The following is a 23,279-nucleotide window of genomic DNA, read 5'->3' as shown; positions in this document are numbered from 1 at the left end:
GGCTAGTAGTTGCATGTTAACATTAGTTGCTTTGCTGAATTAGCCCGCTGGCCAGTTAGTTAGCTAACAAAGCCAACACAACAGTTTGTTCAGGTTAACTGAGCTAACTCTTCTCAAGCTACAACTCAGAGTATTTTGGAGTAGAGACTAGGGCTAAAGACAGGACAGTTTACTGTGTCACAGTGAGATCAATTTGGAAACAAATCCACCTTATCAGACTATTCACTTTTACTTAGAACGTTACTGACTGGATGTATAGCCACAGTCATTTTCAGGCAGGCCTATCCCTCTTTTTCTAGCCTGCTTATTTAGCCTCTATAGTCTACTTGATTTGTGTGTGTGTGTGTGTGTCTGTGTACACTAACTTGAGCTGCTTTTTCTCCCTCCATTTTTTCACTGTGTGTGTTGACCTATCCTCACACCGCTGTATGGCTGCCTTTGGAAAAATCTGTGTGATGAGCAGTGACATTTTCACAAGTGTAGCAGTGCAAACACAAAGATTAAAAACATATCATATACATTTCTTGGGGAAATGCCTCCTATTCACGAGTTTAGAGAGCAGCAAATAAATATGGAGTACAACATCAGAACATTATGAATCTATGAATTCTGCTACAGAGGTTACAAGAGTGCTGTTCTAAACAAACGGTAGCTTACAAACATCTATAAAAGAACCTTAGTATTATAGCATGAGTATAAAAAAGGATCATAATAAACAAACAGAAGAAACTAAACTTCACCAGACGTAAAAATACTCCTTGTTGCAAGAGTTGTGACATCTAAAGGCCCTGACACACCAGGCCGACGGTCGGCCGTCGGGCAATGTCGGGCCGTCGGTAAGCGTCGGTGTCCCTAGTTTTTGCGGTGTGTCCCGCACCGTCGGCAATAGTCGGACCCTGTCGGCGTCTTTTCGGCCGATTGAGCATGTTGAATCGGCGTCGGAGCCCGTCGGTAAGAGAGATCACTCTGATTGGTAGTTCGTGTTTTGCCTCTTGATGATTGGACTGATAAATTCCTTCAACATGTGGAACTGAACAGGAAAGAGCCGAGCGAAATTTTTAAAATCGGAGGTTTCATTTATCTCCAGCTCTCGACACAGGTTGGGGAAAGCCCCTTGAGCCTGTCGCTGGAGTAACGTTATTCATGATTTCACCCATTTAGTGCGGTTTCTCCTTATTTTTCGCCTCCGCCTCTTCCTTTCTTCTTCCACAACCAAAAGACCAAGGGCTGACAACGCCAGTGCCATTTGCAACTTCTTATCAGACATAAGGTATGGAGAGTTATTTCCCCTCACGCAGGCGCAGAACGTACGTGCTAGTTGGCCGTCGGGTGTAGTCTTTGCGGTGTGTTCAAGTGCAACTTTTTGGACCAGACGCAGGCGACGTGAGGCGACGCAACAGTCGGCCTTCGTCGCCGCTGGTTCTTTGAAGTCGGTTTGGTGTGTCAGGGCCTTACTCAAAGTGTAAAAATAGTTTTAATTTATATTCAAGATTTCTATCTTTATACTTTGAGTGAGATACACAACTCCTTTAGACTTTGAACTGCTTTTTTGTGAGCGGACCTCAGCTCAGGTTGTATAAACTGCATTCCCAGTCGACTTAATCTAATGACTTTGGCCAGATGTAGACTACAAACACATAAACAAACAAATAAACACACAAACAAAAACCTGGCATATACTGGAACAACTAAAAACATGAGACTAAACTGAATCTACAAAATACCTTTGTCACAACTTAAAATGGATGGTCCATTTTATACCAAATGACTTCTAACCCCCAACACTTTACAACAAGAGCTTTGTCAACTTTTTTTTTTTTTTTTAAACATTCTTTCTTTCATCTACCATGAAATGTATTTGGACAAATCATTGGACAAGAATTAAGATTATACAAAAAAGGGTTGAACGGAATTCCAACCATTCTTCAAAAGACTATTTGAAAGAATTAAAGTGCAACATGATGAATGCATTCTTCTGTGGAAAAGTTATTAAAAAAAAGAAACTATCTCATCCATAGCACAGAATTTTGTCTTCTCTCCTCTCTGGACAACTCTTCAAACAAAACTGCATCCATGGTCCTACTGGTACTATTTCTGTGCGTGTGTGTGTTCACTGTTGCTTTCATTATGGCATAGGCTCTGAATGCTCTGCATTTCTGGGAAAGGGCTGCCCTCTAGTGGTCAAACTATATGAAACAACTGTATTAAACCAGTCCCTGTGTGTGTGTTGGTGTGTGTTAACAGCAGCCCCAAGTTTGCAAATCAACTTTAATGTCCCCCAAAAGTTGTGGACACACATCTGACCCATTCCTGTTATTAGTGCACTGGTTTGAAACTGAAACATTTTCCAAAAATATATATATCTTTTTTTTAATTTTTTATCTTGACAGATGCATCATAAAAATATTCCTTGTAGCAAGAGTTGAATAAGCAGATAACAGTAGAGTGGAAGTTAAAACTCAGTCCAGCAGTTCCATCCTTTGTTTTTTTTTTGTTTCTTCCTACTAATATCTATAGATCGGTCCTGTAGAAAAAACATTGTGACGAGTGCAAGTATTCACAAGAATAAAAAAAGAGGAATTTGCTTTGCTTGTGGGGGTGACTGTGAATGGGTTGGTAATGTCTGTTATTGTAAACGTTAAGATACAGTAGAGTTTGTATTGGTATTACTGGCATTCTGAACTGTTACTGGTAGGGATATTATGGACATGACATAGATGGTCCATCCTCCTGTCTCGAGTGGGATGCAGCTGATGCAGATTCATCCATTCAAACTCCATCTGAAGCTGTGGAGTCTCTTTTTACATCCCAGTCTCTTTTTCCTTCTCCTCTCATCTTCATTGGAATAGGGATGTAATGGACAAGCTACCCTGCTGCTGCTGAGCTTCCAGAGTTTCCATCGGGCACCAGCAAACTAGTGAACACTTCTTTATGTTGTCATGATACCAGAATTTTGACCTCAATACCAAGTTTAATATCTAAAAATTCCATACTACTACGATACCACGGCAAACAAGAAAAACCATCAGGCAAGGTAGCAACTTTTCCACAGGGGTTTTGATGTCGGTTGGGTGTCCGTCTTTGTCGGCTCTGTGAAAGTGAAATAGTTCCATATTTGACTCCTGGTACCAGTCTGTCAACCAGTTTAGTTCAAGACGTGGTGGACTGTTTGACAGTCCCTGGTCAAGAGCCAGACTGGAGCTCTTCCTTTTCCAATCCTCCTTCTTGTTTTTCTTTTAACTACTCCAATTCTTCTTCTTCTTATTTAAAATATTCCAATCCTCCTCCTTCTTTTAACTGTTCCACCCTCTGGACGTGATGCTGAAATGGAATTTCAGCTTCCAGAACACATTTGGTGAAGGTATTGAATGTTTACAAAATTCAACATTGAATTCAATCTTTTGCAACAGTACTGAAGTAGTATTGAAATTCTGATTATTGTGTCTACTTGCTTTGGAAGTAACTGAACACTGCCAATGACAGCCTCCCAAGAGCATTCAACATCAAAACTGTCGTAATGTCCAACTCAAGAACCTTACCATCGACCAGGACCATTTCCTCACTGGTGTTGTTACCATGCATTCACGCTGTGAGCATCACGATCAACAAGTCACCAGAAGTCCATTCATTTCCAACAGAGCTGAGTGACCGGGGAAACTTGGTCAATGTGTGGACGATCCACAAGCTGAGAGAAGTTGACCACAGTTTAACTTTTCACAGCCATCAGTTGATTCCAGCCATTCAAAGCTTCCCAGCTCTCCACAACTTTTACTTGAAAGACTACAAGAATAAACGTCTCAAAAACGATGCTTGGAGAACAGCTGCATCCATTGTTGGGGTTGATGGTAATCTCTTAAGTCATTTTATTGATTTTTCTCTGTTTATATTTGATTGATGCTACCTAATTACCACTTGGCAACTAGCAATGCTAACTCATCAAAACGATGTAATGTAATGAAAGCAAATACCAAAGCAGCAAAGAATACATGATTTTGTGGTCAGAATAGAGTAATACCTCAACAGAGTTGCTCGCAGTGTGTACAAGCAGTCAGACTTCCTAGCAACCTGTCTCCAAATAAAAGCATGTTTGGAGTGTGAGCCAACTGAATGCCTGTGCCGTTAATGGAAATTATGGAATTTGTCTATCAGCAAGTTTTCAGGATGTTTCAAACTCCCAGACAGACGTTTGTTTCCATGGAGTTAGCCCTTCATGCTGTGGTAGTCCATACAGTGTGTTGTAGTGGTCAATCGAGATGCATCAAACTCCAACTAGATGGGACCGTTTCCGAGCCATGAGTTGGGACATTTGTGATGGGTGTCGTTTGCGTTGATGATGGCAGAGCGTCGTGTCATCAAACCCGGATGGGGCAGCGAAAAGCTGAATCAAACCTGCTCCCGTTTTGTAAATTTAACAAATGCCATGCTGACGGGCTGTACTGCTATGCCAGAAACAAATCCTTGACATTTCGTAGAAGCCTCTTCCCTTCTGCATGGTGAGGAAGGAAGTGAGGTTATCATCAGCTGGACTGTTTTCGTAATCTGGGTTCCTATGTCGAGAAAGTCTGCAACACTCTGGGTCAGGTTGTGTTTGTTGCTTGGATGATGCGTTTTCGGGCCATCAAGGAACAGTAGCAGGGTAGAGGGACGGTAGGGTGACAGCAGGGATTTGGCAGGGTGGGTGCTAAAAGGGTGATAGGATTGTGGCGGTGTGGCTATGTTGTCAGTTTTCAGCTAGGGACAGTGCCAGGGCTGCCTGCAGTGCTGCCTCTTCATCAATGCTGTAGTCCTGAAAAACACACAAGACACAAAACCCAGGTGTCAGTAAATCCAAACCATAGATAACGGCCAATCTAACCAAATCTCTTGAATAGGCTATCCATTATGTAGGACACAATACAGATATTATCTGACCACTCTAAATTTTGGCTATACACTCATATGTTCTTGAAGACTCTGACTCGTAGAAGAAGGTTTTCAGAAATTTCTTAACCCATCATAACAACAATACAGAGCTATTTTACTCAACATAAAACTCAACGTTGGCTGTCACAGTCAAACTTTGTATTAGAGCTTACACAACAATTTTTAAAGTGAAAAATATCATCCATCCACTAAATCATTATATAAATGATGCAAGTTGTAGTTTTTAGACATACAAACTTCACCAGTGTTTCAACTAACATGAGGGTGAGTAGATAATGACCAAATGTTTCATTTTTGGGTGAACTATTCCTTTAATGTCCTGCATGTAGACATTAGTCATCTGTTAGAATTATTATTTAGTAAAAACATGCTGTTAATTTGTCTGATGTGGTTAAAAATAATAAAATAAAATCACACACCACCCCACTCACCACAAAGGTGTCATAGGAGAACTTGTGTCTGTGGAGGAGATGCTGGAGGAAGTTGGAGCTCTTATAGCTGGGGTCTCCCCACGGCATGGCTGAACACACTGGACACACCTGGCAACACACACACAAACACACACACACAAATTAGGGTTTGTGTCTACAAGTGTCTAAATGGCCAAGTCACTGTCATAGCTCAAGGCTGTATTTGATTTCAGACACAACAATGAATTTAAAATAACAGCTGAGTTTTGACTCGTAAAGATTTGACAGATTCTTCCAAACAACACTCATTCGAGACCATCCAGTCATGTTGACAGCCTGTGGCAGAAGTGTCAGACACTGCGGGCCAGTGTTGGTTCCTAACCCCCCAGACCCATACAAATCTTGGTTTTCAATTCCTTCTGGTCGGCCCCGTTGCAGACTCAGAACATGTACACAGTGTGTGTTCTCATTAAAACACAGAACACATACTGGACATAGCTATCTCTTTCCCTCCAACACACTTTCTAACAGCCGTACAGTACAAAGGCCATTGACTTGTGTTGGAGAAAAGGCTTCAGGTGTCTGGAGGAGGAAATAAAGCAGAGAACAGTCTACAGCCCTATGAGAAATACGATGCAGCCACTGATGAGTCGTATTTAGGCCTGTGATGCAGGCGACATGTGACTTGTAAACACATGGTCTAGAAAATGTTTCATCAAATTAAACCATCAACAGTTAACATCAGGTTTTGGTGTCAGTCCCTCAGAATCAAAGAGCGAGGGCTTCTTTTTAGAGCCATTTTGAGGGAGACATTCAACAATCATACAGGGAGAAATCCATCGTAGAAGAGGCAGATATACCAATGTGTTGACTATACGGTACAACATAAACCTAACCAAAAAAGATTCTTTTTGTTGACTAAATGCCATGCAAGCTAAACGGACATTGATTTGTCATGTTACTAAGGCTTTATGCTAAGTAGCATATGTGTGAGTAGGCCAGATGGATCTAAAAACATGATCAAACATCATTAGTTTTCTTTGTCTAATTAAATACAGAAGTAATGGCTTCAGCTTGATTCTGATATTGTCCTTATTGCTAAAAGTGAAACGAATTTGAATAAGTATACATTATCTATCTGAATTGCAATGATCATTCAGTTTATGAATAACTTGATTACCCACCAAGAGTCTAGTGGTTTTTGGCTAGGATGTCAAGAGTGAAGGACAGGCAAGAGGCCACTGAAAAATGGATTTGCCTAAAGGAGAAACGATGTGTATTTTAGCTAGTACACTGCCTTTGGACTGGAGGGAAGTTACCACACTGGCTCTGACTATACTCAGTGCAAACTATATACTGTAGGTTTTTCTTGCCAGCGATTTTCTAGAGCGCCAACAGGGCACACTGGCTAAATTCTGGTGGGACATTTTATATTTTGGGTAGTCTTTGGTGCAATGGCATGTGTATTGCATCAAGTATTAATAACAAGTATTTACTGTTTCTGGGTGTAATAGCCTCTTAAAAGAAAACAAAAATCCACTACAGGTATTCCAGACTGTTTTTATCTAGCTACGGTCAGGGATGAACCTCCATCAAATTAGAGGTGGAAAACACTGACTCGCTGCTATCTGAATAAAAGGCCTGTATTAGCCCGATATATGGGCAACCCCATATATTGGTCTAACCCTAACCATAAGTATACTGTACATGAACAGCGAGAGGGCACGTATCATTTCGAAAAATAAACTCTGGAAACATTTATAGTGGCCACCAGAGGGATACCGTCTACCATCTACCGTCTGGTAGACGTTACCGAAGCATCCAGGCACGGACTACCAGACTCACAAACAGTTTTTACCCCCAGGCCATCAGGCTTCTCAACCAGCAGTGATCACATTGATCACATGATCACCTCAATGGGTAGGAAAAAGCAGGTGTGAAAGGCCCAGGCCAGGGATTTCCTCCTACTCCTCCTCCCCCATACTCACCCACAGAATAGCACTCCTACACTTTATATTTATAATATTTAATACTCCTTTATAATATTTAATACTCTTATTCTTACTGTCCATATTGCCCATCTTTACTGGCTCTGGAACTGCTGTACTTTTGCTATTTTTGCCCTTATTTGTGACTCTTTTTAACATTTAATATTTGATATTTTTCTTCTTATGCCTACTACGTAGTTGTTGCTTGCCTTGTCCTAAGAATTTCATTGTTCAGAATGACCTTGTGTGATACTGTGCATTTGATAAATAAAACACTTTGACTTTGATACTCTTCAGGAATTGCACTTAATGATTGTCAAAATGAGAAGGCAAAAGTGTGTCAACACACTGAAAAATGGTATGAATTAATAACTTTCTAATGCTAACATGCATTAAGACAAACTGGTAGAATTTCTAGCGATTTAGCCCTCCCCTGCAAGGTCCCGGATGGCCTGTGTGCATCTGTGTCATGTAATTAGTGTACAACAGAATATTCCCTTACCACTTTATTAGGGTCATTACGGTGGTTGTCCATACAGTGCTTCACCAACTCCTGCTGGTCCAGGTTTCTGGCTCCACAGAACGGACACACAAATGTCGACCGGTTTGGAATATTGCTATACATGCAAGGTCAAGCAAACACACACACAAACACACACAACAGAGGGCATGAATCAACATACGCTTTAAATAACTAATTCAGTCCTAATCTCTCTTGGCGCTTTATCAAAGGAACAAAAGGAACAGTGTTATCGTGACTCATACTATACACAGTGTTTGTGTGTGTGTGTGTGTGTGTGTGTATGTCTAATGGTATGCCATGAAGTAACCACTAAAAATACGCCGTTTTCCGGGAAGTAAAAGTAACGGGATAGCGATATAAAAATACCAGAAAATAAACATTTTGTACATTTTTTTGGGCATTTATTGTTAAATAGGTGTACATTATGATATGGAGAATTAGCTAACAAGGTGAAAATGTTATATTTTATTTCATTGTGACCTTAAACTAGCCTACCTCTCTACCTCTCTCTGTATTTTGTTCATCTTTCCTGCCACCGTGACACCCACTATATAGTAGGCTTGGGCAATATCCAAAATTTTATATTGCGATGCTGTCCCGGTTTGGGGTGAGGGGAGTCAGGTATTTTTGTTTTTTTTTGGTATTTTATTTTATTTATTCTAAATGACATCAAATTTCTAGGCTATTAGTAATATTAAAAATAAAAATAATAATAATAATAATACGATATTGCTGAAAATGTCACAATATTCATGAAATATCGCAATATTCAATATTATCTTATATATACTACCTACTAGTGCATGGTGAAATACAATCATCATCATCATTCATCAGACCTCTAGAGATCAAACTCATGCATCAAAGTCATTATGGTTCTATATAAAACCACTACCCTAACCAAAGAACCCTTGAAGAACCCTCCTTTTTCTGGGTGTACCTGGGGATGGGGTTGTAAGGTGGAGACGTGTGTGTGTGTGTGTGTGTGTGTGTGTGTGTGTACCTTGGTATAGGTTGTGAGGTGGGTACCACGGGGACAAACTTGGGACAGTTGGCCATTTGCTCCTGAACCTTAGAACAGGAAGCAATATGAGACCTCATCTTTACCAGAGCCACCTAGTGTGAGAGAGAGAGAGAGAGAGAGAGAGAGAGAGAGAGAGAGAGAGAGAGAGAGAGAGAGAGAGAGAGAGAGAGAGAGAGAGAGAGAGAGAGAGAGAGAGAGAGAGAGAGAGAGAGAGAGAGAGAGAGAGAAACAGAGTTAAGTTGGTTCAGTATGCATCATATTTCATGATGTTTCTTTCGTCCTTTGTTGTGTCCCCAAGCTATTTTTCCGCTGTAGCGAATTTACAGTTACTGATACAATCTGAAAGCTTGAAGCTCAGTTTTGAATCTTTGCGGGAACTAATTTGCACTTTGAATACTTGTGAAACATTTTGAATGCTTATAACTTAATGTTTGTATTACTCGGATTAATGGTTACAGGTTACAGCTGGTTGCAGCTCAGGATCCTGGGATTTCTGTCAGTGTTGTCTCGGGTGTTCAGTTTGTGTCTTCAGGTTTGGTCGGCTTGTACTGGATATCTGGTAGGTACAAGTGTGGCCTGGCCATCTGCCAGGCCACACTTGCTGTTGAAATCCAAGCCAATTAGAAGCTGTCTTTCACACTGACGCTGCTGTCATTGACTGTACTTCCTATCAATCAGGCAAAGGTGCACAAACAAAGACGGTCACTGTGATTCAAATGATGGCATATGATTGGCTTGAATTTCAACAGAGGGCAGATGTTTGGCCAAGAGCAATCCCCCCGCCCCCAGGCCTCTCTAGTTTACATGTAACCATTGATCAAACTAACTGATTGACCAGATACAATTGAAGACTAATGGACATTCTCAGCAATCAGGACTGACCATGATAACAGGTAGGGATGGGACGATATATTGAAATTCAAACCGATGGAATGGGGCGAAGACATAACCCCCGTCCAACTCTGAACTACTGAACTTTTATTTATTTCATCGTACTGTGGTTGTATCGAATCATGAACCCCATATCGCGTATCGAATCATAACGTGAGATAAGCAGATCGTCGCATCCCTAATAGCAGTTTGTTGTGTGTTGTCTACCTTCTTGCTACAGCCCCGGCAGGGCGCTTTATATGAGGCCAGCTGCTTCTCCACACTGGAGGACCGGTCTACCTTCTTGGGGTCAAAGGGCACACGACAGAGAGGGCAGAGCGGAGAGGTGACCTGAAGACATGGCTGCAGACACTCCCCACAGAACCTGAGGAAGAGGACAGAAAGAAAGAAAGAGTGAGAGAACAGTTTTTTAAGAACTATATTTATGGTTTTCCATTATATTGGAACACAAACCCATATGAACCCCTCCATCTTCCACCCACCCTTCCTAAACCATCCCATCCAAGGTCATGAGGAAAGAACAACAGCATCATTCGACTATGTACAAAGGTATGGCAGTCAAGAATTCAAATTCAAATTCAAATGCAGGTACAACAATCTAACATTTGGATTTGGATGCATTCCACCTAAAAAAGAATGAGGCGACGAGTTAAAAGAGAGGCAAACGCGACCGCATTTAGCTGACAGCTGAGAAGACCCATTTCTGACTGCAGTATCCCAAAAATAGCTGCTGGAGAGTTAGGATCAAGGTGAGAGAAAACATTTACACAGTAGACAAGGGTGTGTCTGCGTGTGTGCCTGTGTAGTAACAAGGCATTCAATGCAAGTCACATTTTATACCCCTTTTACCAGTTTTTTACCTCCACCAACAGAGTTGGACTAGTTTTGTAAGGTAGAATTATATTTGCTATTGCCTATTATTGTTAACTTTTTGAACTGCTCCGCTAATCAGCACCTGATTATTTAAAGACACACCTGATGGCAATCAAGCACAGAGCGAATCTGATGAAGCAACACGCGAAACGCGTAGTTCGCTCCTTTTTGTTTTTAATGTAATTTGTTAATAAAATAGTGTCAATCCTAATATCCTGGTGTGCGCTGGAATATTGATTTTTTGGTTTAGTGGGGGTTATGTCTTCACCCCATTCCATCTGTTTGTCTGTTAGCAGGATATATCAAAAATATATCAATGGATTTGCACAAAAATTTGTGGAAAGATTGATCACGCTACAGGATTTCTGGGTATTGGGGTATAAGTCCTTAAATGTTAATCAATTACCTTTTGCTGCCATTTGGAGCCACCCACATGCAAATTGCCTAGTGCAGCTTTAAAGAATCTAAGAGACATGAAAAAATTAATTTGTCTTAGCAAGGAGCAAAAGCCATGGTGTGCCAAGTTGTAACATCGTGTATTTCATTAATTCATCCACATTTCTTTAGTGGGATGCGTGATACTGAATCAATTATTAAATAGATCATTAAAACTTCAGACATCCATTAAGCATGTCCAAATGTATTTGTTTTTTTACTTTTTTTTTTTTTTTTTTTATTGCAGCCATGGTAGGATTCAGAGCACTCTCTTGTAATTGACAGCTTGTAATAGTCTACAATAATGACCCCATCTTCCAAACCATCCTGAATATCTCCCACTTTTCCTGAATATTTGATCTTTTAACTGACTGTTTAACCCCCATTAGCGTTATACAATGACATTGGTACCCAAAAAATGTGACTGCGTCTGGATCACTAGGAAAAACACTGGCTACGTCTCCATGCAGGTTAGCCAAGTAACCAGGGGCCTCATGTATAAACGGTGCGCACGTACAAAAAGGTTGCGTACGCTGGTTTTCACACACACGCGGGATGTATAAAAATTAACATGACGTGAGACTGTGCGGGCCATGCCGCAAACTCTAGACCAGCCGTAAGAATGTGCGGGCCGTCCCGCAAACTCTTGTCTGGCTCTGTCAGTTGGCGACGCCAAACTACAAAGTACTGAAACTCGCCAAATATTTCAAAATAACGTTTCCACTCCAGTTACTGTGCTATGTCTATGAAGTAGTCTATGAAAAACCATAATTATGTCCGCTGATACACCATAATAGTTTGATAATTTATGTGGATAATGTTTAACATCAGAAAGGCCAAAACCCAACTGGCATTGTCATTTCCAATTTATAGTTCCCCCAACACTGGAGGAAAATGCTATTTTTCCCACCCTCCATAACTTGTCCTAAATATGAGGGTGTCAAATGAATGAAAAAAGCCACTTAGGAAATAGATACAGGCACTCCTCTCTAAATCCTCTATATCGCCGCGTTCGTTTGTGCGCCCTTCAAGTAGGTCTGGCTTATTGAGCGCAATGAAAACCTAGTGAAACTAATTTCCCACAGATGACATGCCTTACTCACTGTGCCAAAACCAAGATCGCCAGTAAACTCGACAGTTTTCTTTGTTTATGTGGCATGGAGATGTTAACGCACGTCGGGGACTGTACAGTTGCCGAGGCACACAGAGATCCATGGCGCACAGGAGGCAAGGCGCACAGATCCATCTCTCCTGGGAAGAAAACGCAGTCGGGTGGGCAGATGCACTTGGAATAAGTCCTGGAACAACTGTGTGATATCCAAACGATTTGTGTGTAGTACCTGCTCACACAAACCACCGAAGCTGTGCGGTGACTGCGGGACTGAACGGTAAGAAAGGAAAGGCCACCCGTGCGTAAAACAAACAAACAAAACAAAAAATGCCACAAATGGAAAAGCACACTGCCATATTTGCAGCAGCAGCGCTGCGAACACGTCACATTGATGTCAAATTATATGGTTTTGTTTTTAATCTTTGAATCAGTTCAATTGTGCAATTTTACCTTTATTTACAATAACACTGCATGCGTAAAAGCACATTGGAAATATTTGGACAGGGGGGCACTGAACACAGGCACATTCACCATCGTTTTTGACAAGAAGGTGACAAGAGGGGCTTAATTATAGTCATTTGCATAGTTAATTCTGGGAGGAGACAAGGCGGGGTGAGAGGCTTGTGCATGTGCGCTCAATTTCATGTTGATTGGGATGTATAAAGGAAAGGTGCGCAGGACCTGGCGTGCGCACGGTTTTATACATGTGGAGATTTCTGTGCGTACGTACTTTTCAAATTTTGTGAGTACGCCATCTTTCAGTATGAAAGCTGCGCAGTCTTTTATACACGAGGCCCCAGGTGAAGAAGGGAATTCTTCACCTGGTTACTTGGCTAACCTGGTTTTGGGTCGAAACATTTAAACATCATAACTGGATTAGAATAACCTGGTTAAGCTCCTACTGATTATGAGAAACCTGGTTAAGATGACTGGCCTACTCCCATAGTAAATTGGTTACTGTGGCATGGAAACGTCTTACTGCTTTCTCTTTTGGTTTCTGCCATCTGTCAGACTCAGACAACTCAGACTCGCAGAGCATTATGGGTACATTACGATGTCAATTACTAGTACTAACTATTACCATTACAATTGGGACCTTATCATTTCTCTCCCCTGTTATTAGAAGTATCCCATCTTCCAAAGAGGAGGCATTCAAGAGTGATAACTTTGACCAAAAACAAAGTGGAAAGGAAATTAGGAACACCAACCAGCAAGCCTCTGCCAAACTGAAGCAGTTCTTCAATAGGACAGTGCCAAGATCTGGAGGGGACCTCAACATCACCAACAAACTTAAACTGCTTTGAAATTTGAAAAACACCATGGATCAAAAATTAGTCTGTAAATGTGTGTAATATGGAGCCAGCAGGGTCTGAAATGCCCACCTGCCAAGTGCCAAATGCCAATACAATTTGTCTTTGGTGGCTAAATCAGTAAGGGTCACTGTCACACTGGCCGCTAACTTTTTAAGACAATAACATTTAGATGCTGGTGTGTGATTGATTTGGTTTGATTTAGCCAAGGTAATAGAGTGAGAGTGTAGACTCAGCAATATGACTGAAGAACTGCCCTCCATCCATCAAAACACTGTAATCTGTTAACTGGCTACAGATCAGACAAGGAAAGGGTACCCACACACACACACAGTAGGCACGCAAGTCAGTTGATGCCCAGCTGTTTTCCCTGCATGTGTGTGTGTGTGTGTGTGTGTGTGTGTGTGTAGGAGCCATTGAGAAGCAAGCTTTAGCGTCAGTGTGTCCAAACATCTCATCTGTCCCCAGGCAGTGTCAGCAGCAGGAAAGTAAAAATAGCTGCATTGTTCCTTTAACTAGAAATAGAACTAAGGTTAGCTGAGGTCTGCTCTTTGTTGTTTCTCTTCATTCCAGACTCACAAAAGATGATAAATACTTTTCTCCTGGCTCTAAATTAGGCATGCCAACTAATGAGCCTGCTACTGGCATCAGCCAACAATTGTAGGGTTCACAATTTGGTTGCATTTTAGGACTGTTTTTTCCAGTAGTGCCACAGCCAAGTCTCTGAAATTTTGATTCATAAGTCTCCAAAAGAAAAAAATAAACACACTGAGGCAATGTTTTGTCTTTTCTGAAATTGCTGGGTTGGGTAGTGACATGTTACTCAGCAACTCACCTTTCAGTAATGTTATTACTTTTTCCACTAGTGTGACAAATTACTATTTCAATTTCATTAATATTAGTTTCTACTTATGAACAAATATGCATTACTTTTGTTATCACCCCCTGTAAATATCAGGTTGAAGTTGAGTTATCCAAAAACCATTAACTCTTCCCAGCTGTTAAGGACTGTATCCTCAAAGCAAGAAGGTCGCAGGTTTGATTCCCAGTCCTTTGTGTGGAGTTGACATGTTCTCCCTGTGTTCTCCTGGGTTTCCTCCCAGTCAGGTGGATGGGAGACTCTAAATTGTCCATAGGTATGAATGTGAGTGTCTGTCTATCTGTGTTGGTCCTGTGATGGACTGGAGACCTGTCCAGGGTTAGGGTTAGTGATGAATTAACCAGTCATCACTGTTGAGGAAAGCTACATTTGAAACTAACTAGTTATGTTACTTGCCCTAAATACATGTATGATTCCCACGGGATTAAAATCACCAACAATATCCACAATTATTACAAATTGGGCTGACAGTAGCTAGCTATCTAGATCTAGACTCTAAAATTAAATTCATTCACTTTTATAATTCCTGCAATAGTCAGTAATAGGCTTACAAATTTAACAGTAACCATTATAACCAGTTAATGGTGTGGACTCCAACCCTGGCTCAAACTGTGCCCTGTGCTTCCACTATTACTAGTGCCTCCCCTGTTCTTACAGACTGTTGCATCTCCTACCACCTCAGCTACTGCTGATAAATTCAAGATTTCTCTGTTAAATGTCAGGTCTCTTGCAAACAACCCTTTTATCTGTTAGAAAAGCATTATTACAAATGATTTATTTTTAATTAGTGAATCATGCTGGGTGAAGATGACACTGTACCACTTGTTTAGTCTTTAGTCTACAGACCCCCAAAACCTAATAAGGCTTTTACTGATGAATTCGCTGAACTCCTATCTATTATCATGCCCATTTATGACAGAATTCTCATTTTAGGTGACTTTGATATCCATGCATGCTATCCGTCCCTTAATCTTAGCCATGATTTTTATTCATTTTATTGAATCCTCTAATCTGGTGCAATCTGTGACAAGCCCCACTCACATGAAAAGTGATTTGGTTCTTTCTGCCTGTTTTACTCCTCATGAGTTGGTTTTAGAATGTGTATCTGATCATAAGCTATTGTTTTTAAGGTTTTATTTCCCTCCCCTATTTCCAAGCCTTCCACAGATGTCCGATCCCAGATCCTTGATTCAACCTCTGCTACTAAATTCTGTGAAGCTTTCTTGGCTGCTACCAGCAGTAGTCCTGATGAGCTACTTGTACCTCCCACTGAGGAACTAGTCAATGGGCCTGGTGCAAGAACGGTACGTACGCAGATTTGACCTTAAAATGTTCTTACGTTCTTATGTTCTTCTTAAGTTAAGCAATTTTTGGCATACATCAGTATTCTTGTTTCCATTTGCTTGTAGGTAAGAACAAAATCTAAGAGTGCCCAGGACCACTCTTATTTCGGTACGTAAAATCTTAATTTAATTAAACCCTGGCTTTGTGCCTGGGTTTAATTAGGTGAATAGTTTTTCAAAAGCTATTTCCATTATGAAAACATAATACAGTCAGTAATGTAGATGGTACACTGGAGCAAAAGACATTTTGCAGAATAAAACAAAAATTCTGTTAATAAATTTGTTTTAGTTTCCTTCAGCCATTACTTTTCCATTACTATTATTCTTCTCCTAAAAACATGAGGAAAATATTAAATTTATTTGAAAAAAGGCATTTGGAGCGCAAAACAAAGCCTAAATGTGCAAATACAAAGTGCCAAGTTGAGGAGGGGAAGTAAATATATGTTGGAGTGGTTATGATATACTATTTCGTTGTGTTCCTGGTACAGGGTTTGCGTGAAGTTGGACAATGTGTATTAATGAAACTATGCTTGAATTGACATAATCGTGTATCCTACATAATTTCAAGAAGTGGCCTACATGTACATTATAGCATTTCTAAGCATTCTATGCATTTGTGCTGTTTGGTGCTTTAGTGACTTTTCATGAAACACATCAAGGCCAAGTTACTGCAGTTTCATATGCAATGACTTTGGGAGAAAATGACTTTTATATTTGGTATTTCAACAGCTTTAATGAACAGCATGCAGTGCAACTTTTTAATAAAGGCAAAGCAATATTTACATCTTTTAATTGTACGTAACTACAAAAATAATTGTGCAATAGTATTATTTTAACAACTGTTACTTATCGGACTGCAACCAGCTGCTTGTCTTACATATTAATATTGTAGTTGGGTTTTTTTTGGTAGATTTTAGTGCAATTCTAATTACTTACTAATTACAGATGTGAAACTACATGGATTGTGTTGATTTTGGACTGGTGTCTTCGCTGAGGCGGTCATCTACTGTCATTGAAGGTTCTTCATTAGTCTTTTCTCCTGTAATGTCATGTGGATCTTTTTCAGCTAAAGCACACTTTATACTTGCTATGAAAATAGCGTATCTGCACGTAAACTGACGCTATTTGACATGTATTTGGGGTTGAAAGGGGTCTCTGCGTAGGTGTTGCAGGTATGTGTACCTGTCCAAGAATCTCAACTTTGCGTCGAGTCTACACGGAGTTGAGCACTCTGATTGGTTGATCACAGGGGCAATCATATGGAACTGCTCCAACAGCTACTCCTTCAGCTCCATTGTATGTATGTTTTTACCGGTGATTGTCGTCATGTCTGCTTCCTGTTCCTCTCTTCTATGTTTTGTTTTGGTGCAATATGATTTTTTTTAAAACACTGCCACCCTGTGTATGGGATTTCAACAACATGCTACCCGCACATCAACACCAGAGGTATAAAAACATAAATGGAAGCGCTGCTGTATTGTTTACATTTGCTTTACTGCGCTTAAGAGTAAAAGAATGTATCAGAACTTTTCAATAAACACACAGTGTTAGCCTTTAAAATACACTACAGACGTGTATTTACATGCATGCATTTAGGTTACATTAACTTGAATTTACTGTCAGATAGAAACATGTCAACTTACCTGAAATGTGTTCACTGCAAATTTGGCCATGGAAATATGAATAAGACTGGATTTAAAAAGCTAAATGTAATGTAAACAGTCTATGTGAGTGGGCGTTGTTCTTGTTAAAAGAGACTTCTCTTCCGGTTCCTTTTCTTCTCCCTTCAGATAAACTCCCATTGGCTGTTGCCAGGGTCACTCTCAGACATCAACCTTGGTGAGTCTTGGACCGCCTCACACTACACAAGCCTGACCAGACTCAGCTTGACAAAAACACGTTTTTTCAAATTGCGGCCGTCCAAGTGGCCAAAGTTGACAGTCTTGAGCCCGTTTACACTACAGGATAATCTGCGACAGCTGTTGGTCGAGTCCCCCTCCAAGCCCAGAACCAGCCCAGATGGCTTAGAATCGGCATTAAAATCACCTAGTATGACCTAGGTTTTAGGTAGTCTTGACTGAATTAATCATACTACTATAAAGCGTGGAATCTCTGTCTGTGTGTGAGTGTGTGTGTGTGTCCTTCGCATATCTCGAGAACCGTTCGTCTGATCTACTTCACACTTGGCGGGTGTATTGCTGGGGACCCAAGGACGTGCAGTGTCGGATTTGGTGCAATTTGGACACGCGACACGTTCAATATTAATAAACTTTGACTAAACAAGCGAACAGCGAGCCGCTCAGCTCTGTGTCTGAGTACAGCGGGGCGGGGCTTCAGGGCTCTGACTGGCTGAGCGGGACAAAGGCACGTGCACCGCTCAGTTAAACTGCCCGAGAGAGAAGAACGAGCACACACAGAGGAAAAAAAACAGAGGCCGAGGCAGTAAAACTAGCCAATAGGAGCGCAGACACGTTTGATTGGCAGCAGAATCAACCAATGGAAGGCCGTAAACTGCTTCTACAGTTCAAGCGCAGTTTAGTCTCACTGGTGACGTTTCTGTCTGGATTTAAACCATATACGTCTGTGAGTGTGTATGTGTGTGTGTCCTTCGCATATCTTGAGAACCGTTCGTCCGATCTACTTCGGGTGTATTGCTGGGGACCCAAGGACGTACAGTGTCGGATTTGGTGCAATTTGGACACGCGACACGTTCAATATTAATAAACTTTGAACAAACAAGCGAACAGCGCTCTGTGCAGCACTGCACTAGTATTACTAACTAGGGGTAGTGCTGGGAACCCTATTATAATTGTTAGGATTCTTCTTCTTCTTTTTCTCTGCTAAAAGTATCTGGAGCTCAGAAACCGTAAGCACACAGCACAATTCAATTTTTTTCCCTAATTGGTTTAAAGACATGGCAACTGACTGTGTGTTCAATCTTTACCAAACTTTATTGCTCACAACCGGATGTACCAAATCTCATAAAATTTGATACATATACTGAGTGGACAGGTATGCGAATGAGCTATGAGCCTCATTCACTTCCATTGTATTTATAACCCAAGCATTGTTTATAATCTCCATTGCACTTTTAAAATACATGTGGCATGTTTATCAACTGTGTTCACACTCATAATGATAGCATTTACACTTTATAAGTTATAAAATACATGTATGTCAATGAGCCATATGGACTTCCATTATATACCAGTCCCTCCAGGAACTTGCGATTTTGCAATCGCAATAATTAACGCAAATTCATGAAATCTCCGCAATATTTGCGAGAGCTTGCAGTTTTGCAAAATTGCCGCAACTTTTCCGCATGAAATAGCCAAATCAACAGACCGCTTGTGATTTGGACCAATTGTCGCATTCGGTGTCATGGTAACTTACGTCATCGCAGCGCGCATTCAGGTGGAAGATGAACAAAGCTCACCTGCCAACAAAAATTACTGCCATAGACCGTGCAAAACAAAACAAAAGCAGCAAGAATCGAGGTGAGTGCAAGATTCAAGCTCTTGGAAGAGTTAATAGCTTAAACGGAGAGTGGGAGAGAATAGGGGGAGGCTGTGTGTGTGTGTGTGTGTGTGTGTGTGTGTGAGTGAGAGAGAGAGAGAGAAAAAAAATTTTTCCCTTTGCTTGCAATTTTTCCCAATTCCTGCAATTTTACCACAAAAAGAGCACATAAAACCTCGCAAATTGTATCGCAATTTTTGAGAAAAGCCGCAGCAAAATCAAGCATTTTTGGCCGCAATAATCACAAAAAAACTCAGCGAAATCCTGGTGGGACTGATATACTTAGGCATTAAAAGGCATTGAATCTTCATTCAAGTTTATGCTAAGTATAAGATAAGTGTTTCTTTTCTTCTTCTCCTAAAAGTCATCTTCAGTCGTATTGGGATTTTGTACTTGGACCCCTACAATCACTTCTTGCGGCTATATTATTATTATTATTATTATTATTATTATTACACAAATGCCAAGTATTCCTGTGTTAAAAGGCTTACTGCAGTCAATTGTGTCTGTGTTCATGTATCAGCTGTGTACTGGATCTTAGAGATGGGAGTAAACACCATTAATAATTTCTGCTCTGCTTCTCTGGACTCAACTATGAGGGAACATCACATATCCAATCACACTATGTTAATGCACCCGCTGAACTTAAACCATAATGTAGAAGCTAATTAAAATCAGATTCATAGCCGAAACAGTCTAATGGTTTATGGCGGCATTACCTAAAAAATGGGTCGCAAGCCTGTTTCTGGTGGATCCCCCCACCATGACAAGTCACAAGACACTGAATTTTGGTCCAGGGTTGAAAAAAAAGATTAATAACCATTCATTTAGAGAATATAGGCCAAAGCATTTATAGATTATGAAATACTTGCAGTGTATTGTAAGAAGCATTTTAATCCAACTACTGTTGTACCACCATCCTATTCTTACCCTATGAAGTCTTGAAATTCTATCTTGTGTACCTCCTCTCAATTCAAGCTCTTTTAGACTACCTAGTTTCTTCTTTTTCTGTGACAGTTCTTGTTGCATGTTGTTGTCATCATGGTGGAGGACTATCATTTGATCGTTTCTCCGTCCATCTGTCACACCGATATCTCACCCCGCATTCACACTGCGAGCAACACAATCAACAAGTCACTTGAAGTCCATTCATTTCATACAGCTGAGCGGCCAGGGAAACATGGCCAATGTATGGACGGTCAATAAGCTTGTCGGCCGAGAAAAGTTGGCTACGGCTGAACTTTTCGCGCTCATCTGCTGTCAACAGCCAATCTGATTTCCATGCTTCTACTGATGTGATTTTGTTGCAAATGAAAAATGGATGAGAAGTTGATTCCAGCCGTTCAAAGCTTCCCTGTCCTCTACAACTTTTATTTGAAAGACTACAGGAATAAATGTCTTGAAAACGATGCTTGGAGAACATTTGCGTCTATTGTTGGGTTCGATGGTAAGCTCTTAAGTCATTTTTCTCTGTTTATTTTGGCTTAATGCTACCTAATTAGCACTGCTAGCTAGCCAGTGCTTAATTTGTGCCGGATCCTGGCGGAACAGGATCCGGCACCTCGCGGTTTTGGACTACCTGCATTCCGGTACCTATTCGCGTGGACCCGGCACCTGGTGGCATGAAACGTTTTTGTTTTTTTTGTCTGCCATGTAATACTCCCAATAGTTGACTCTTCTTTCCTTTCCACTCCCTTCCAAAAACCTAACTGTCTCATTTCCATATGAAGACAGGTGATTACCCTATTAGAAAGTAGCAACAAGCGCATAGTAATCACTTCACACATGAGTGAGCTGCTCTGCAGAGTGTGTTATGGTAAACTTCAGACAGCGTCATGGCTAAAAGTTGAACTTGCTGTCCATATGTCCGCTGTGTGGACTATTTTGGAAAATTAGACAAGGTAAGCATGATTTTTTTTTGTTTGTAAACGTGTTAGCATATTCTGTAATCTATTAGGTCTCTGCTGGGACAATCAAAATTCATATTTGCATAGATGACTGCGAAACAAAAATTTTTTTTGGAGTGTGGACCTGTAAGTCCCACAGTTAAATGTGCGGGCAATTGCGCATGTTATGTTGAGTGTCCAGAAATAATTGGTAATAACATGAGAATTGGTTGACGTGAAGGGCTGTAAGCCACATCACTGTGGGCATTTCAAAACCAGCGCGGTCCAGCTGAGTGACGCATTTAGGCCGACTTCTAGCTGCACCACGACACGTTTTATTGCATTATTCGCTGACATTGTTTCCTACATTCAAAATCGATATCCTATGAAAGTATTTGTATTGAATATTGATGCGTAACTACTCGAACCAGAATTTCTCTGGTAAATGGTTGAAGCCATTGCAGTTTCCTTTATGTATGATTAGGATGTCTCATAGTAGCCTATGTGGGCATTTTTATGTTGTGCACAGTGCAGTTATATCTTTAGTCTACTACTTGAAGGGCAGGTTTGTAAAAATGAGCATTATGTAGCCTATACAATAATCAAATATTGTTATAGATCCCCATAGTCGGAGCGCTAAGGTCATACAGTCAGTCATTGCAGGTAAAAACAAGGTGACATTTGTTACTAATTGGCCCAGATGGGTGGCTGCATCATTGGTGGGGGATAACATGTTTACTGTTGCCTTGTTTATACTTTTAACTTGTGTGCCTTCAATAGGCACGTGTACATATTGTTTTCCACATCTCTTGTCAAATCAGCAGACTTCCCTTTGTCTCTCTCCTCTTCTAAATACCTGGCACATTAACCCCAACTCAAGACACTTTGAATCCATTGTGAGGGCACATACAGGACTATATAAGTTTGGAGCCTGTTGGCATTTTCTCTGCTTTATTTACTTTAAACTATTCTTATAAATTGGGTGGCATTACTGTAGTGATGGATGGTGCATCAACCCAAGAGGACTTTGATGTTACTGGCTGTATGGCAGCAGTATTGCTTGGCGGAGCTGTTGCCAGATAAGCAAAACATTGAGTAGGCTACATCCTATAACGACTAGCTAAGCTAAGTGGACTAAACTTAAACGTCCATGTCGGCTACCAAAAACAATCAGATAACATAACAGGGCATTGTGTACAAAATTAACATGCCTGTGTTTCCTGATGTCAAACATAACAGTTCCACGTCTTACAAGCGATGACAACGTATGTCTGCACACAAACAATTGCCACACATTCAAATAAAGAACTACTTTACGTGTGAGCACAGCTGGCGATGCTGACGGGTTTGTGGTAGACCTCCAGGCAGATGGGACAGGAGAACTGGCTCTCGACGCTTTCAGCCGGGGCTGCCAACGAGCCGGCCCCGCTGTTCGGCTGCTGCTGCTGCTGCTGCTGCTGCTGTCGGAGCTGGGCGCTCGCCGAAACAAAGCTCCGAAACATCGCCATCATGGAGCCGAAGAGGATCTGCTATTGTCGACAACAGCTCGCTGCCCGAGAGAGGAAGCTGTCTATTTAAACTACTGCTACCTAGTGCATTATCCGTACAGCAATTTGAATATATGTCGTACAAACATGATGGCTGTTGTATCTGCTTAAAATAAAATTAGCTGCAATACCAGACAGCATTACTGTTTGACGGCTCGAGAGGACACGCCGGAGAAGTAAACATTGGAAACAGTGCTCGTTGGCGAGAGTGTCAGCAAGGTGATGCGGAAATTACCTGATTTGAAAATTCTACAGCTCCATTGCTCCCATGTAATAGCACGTCCCTGCAGTTGTCAGATTAGCGATTTTCCGCAGACGTACTGGACGCTCGCGAACAAACACGAGAGTTACAACAAAAGCCCTCAACACGCTTTGCTTTATGGATGATGAAGTCCTTCTGGCCATATAATTAAACTATTCTAAGGCTATTTAGAACTGCAATCCCAGGGGACAATAACGCAAGCGCTACCGAGCCATCAGATTTTCTTTATTTTCTATCAGGTGTGTTTCACACGAAAAATGTAACATCTAAAACGCGAAACGACAAGGTGGAAAAGTACACACGACACAACAAAAATCGTATACGTATGTATTTATTTTTTCCCCCCTCTCAAGACAC

General features: G+C 41.0%; 1 protein-coding gene across 1 annotated transcript; it reads right to left on the bottom strand.

Annotated features, from left to right (window-relative positions):
* Nucleotides 1-1,884: 1,884 nt before the first annotated feature.
* rnf166 (ring finger protein 166) lies at nucleotides 1,885-22,817 on the bottom strand. The gene is made up of 6 exons (XM_071903733.2): nucleotides 22,431-22,817; nucleotides 9,967-10,123; nucleotides 8,848-8,960; nucleotides 7,824-7,938; nucleotides 5,355-5,462; nucleotides 1,885-4,786 (listed from the first exon to the last, which is right to left on the bottom strand). The coding sequence occupies exons 1-6, from the start codon at nucleotides 22,622-22,624 to the stop codon at nucleotides 4,721-4,723; spliced, it is 753 nt and encodes a 250-aa protein (XP_071759834.1). The 5' UTR covers nucleotides 22,625-22,817; the 3' UTR covers nucleotides 1,885-4,720.
* Nucleotides 22,818-23,279: the final 462 nt, after the last annotated feature.

The sequence above is a fragment of the Centroberyx gerrardi genome, chromosome 15 (assembly GCF_048128805.1).
Source record: "Centroberyx gerrardi isolate f3 chromosome 15, fCenGer3.hap1.cur.20231027, whole genome shotgun sequence".
NCBI classification, from domain to species: Eukaryota; Metazoa; Chordata; class Actinopteri; order Beryciformes; family Berycidae; genus Centroberyx; species Centroberyx gerrardi.
This window is presented reverse-complemented; position numbering and strand designations above follow the sequence as displayed.

Coding starts and splice junctions, on each gene's coding strand:
- rnf166 (XM_071903733.2), bottom strand. CDS start 22,624: ATGATGGCGATGTTTCGGAGCTTTGTTTCGGCGAGCGCCCAGCTCCGA. Junction 8,961..9,966: donor GCCGGGGCTGTAGCAAGAAG/GTAGACAACACA, acceptor CTCTCACACTAG/GTGGCTCTGGTAAAGATGAG. Junction 4,787..5,354: donor TCTCCTATGACACCTTTGTG/GTGAGTGGGGTG, acceptor TGTGTTTTTCAG/GACTACAGCATTGATGAAGA.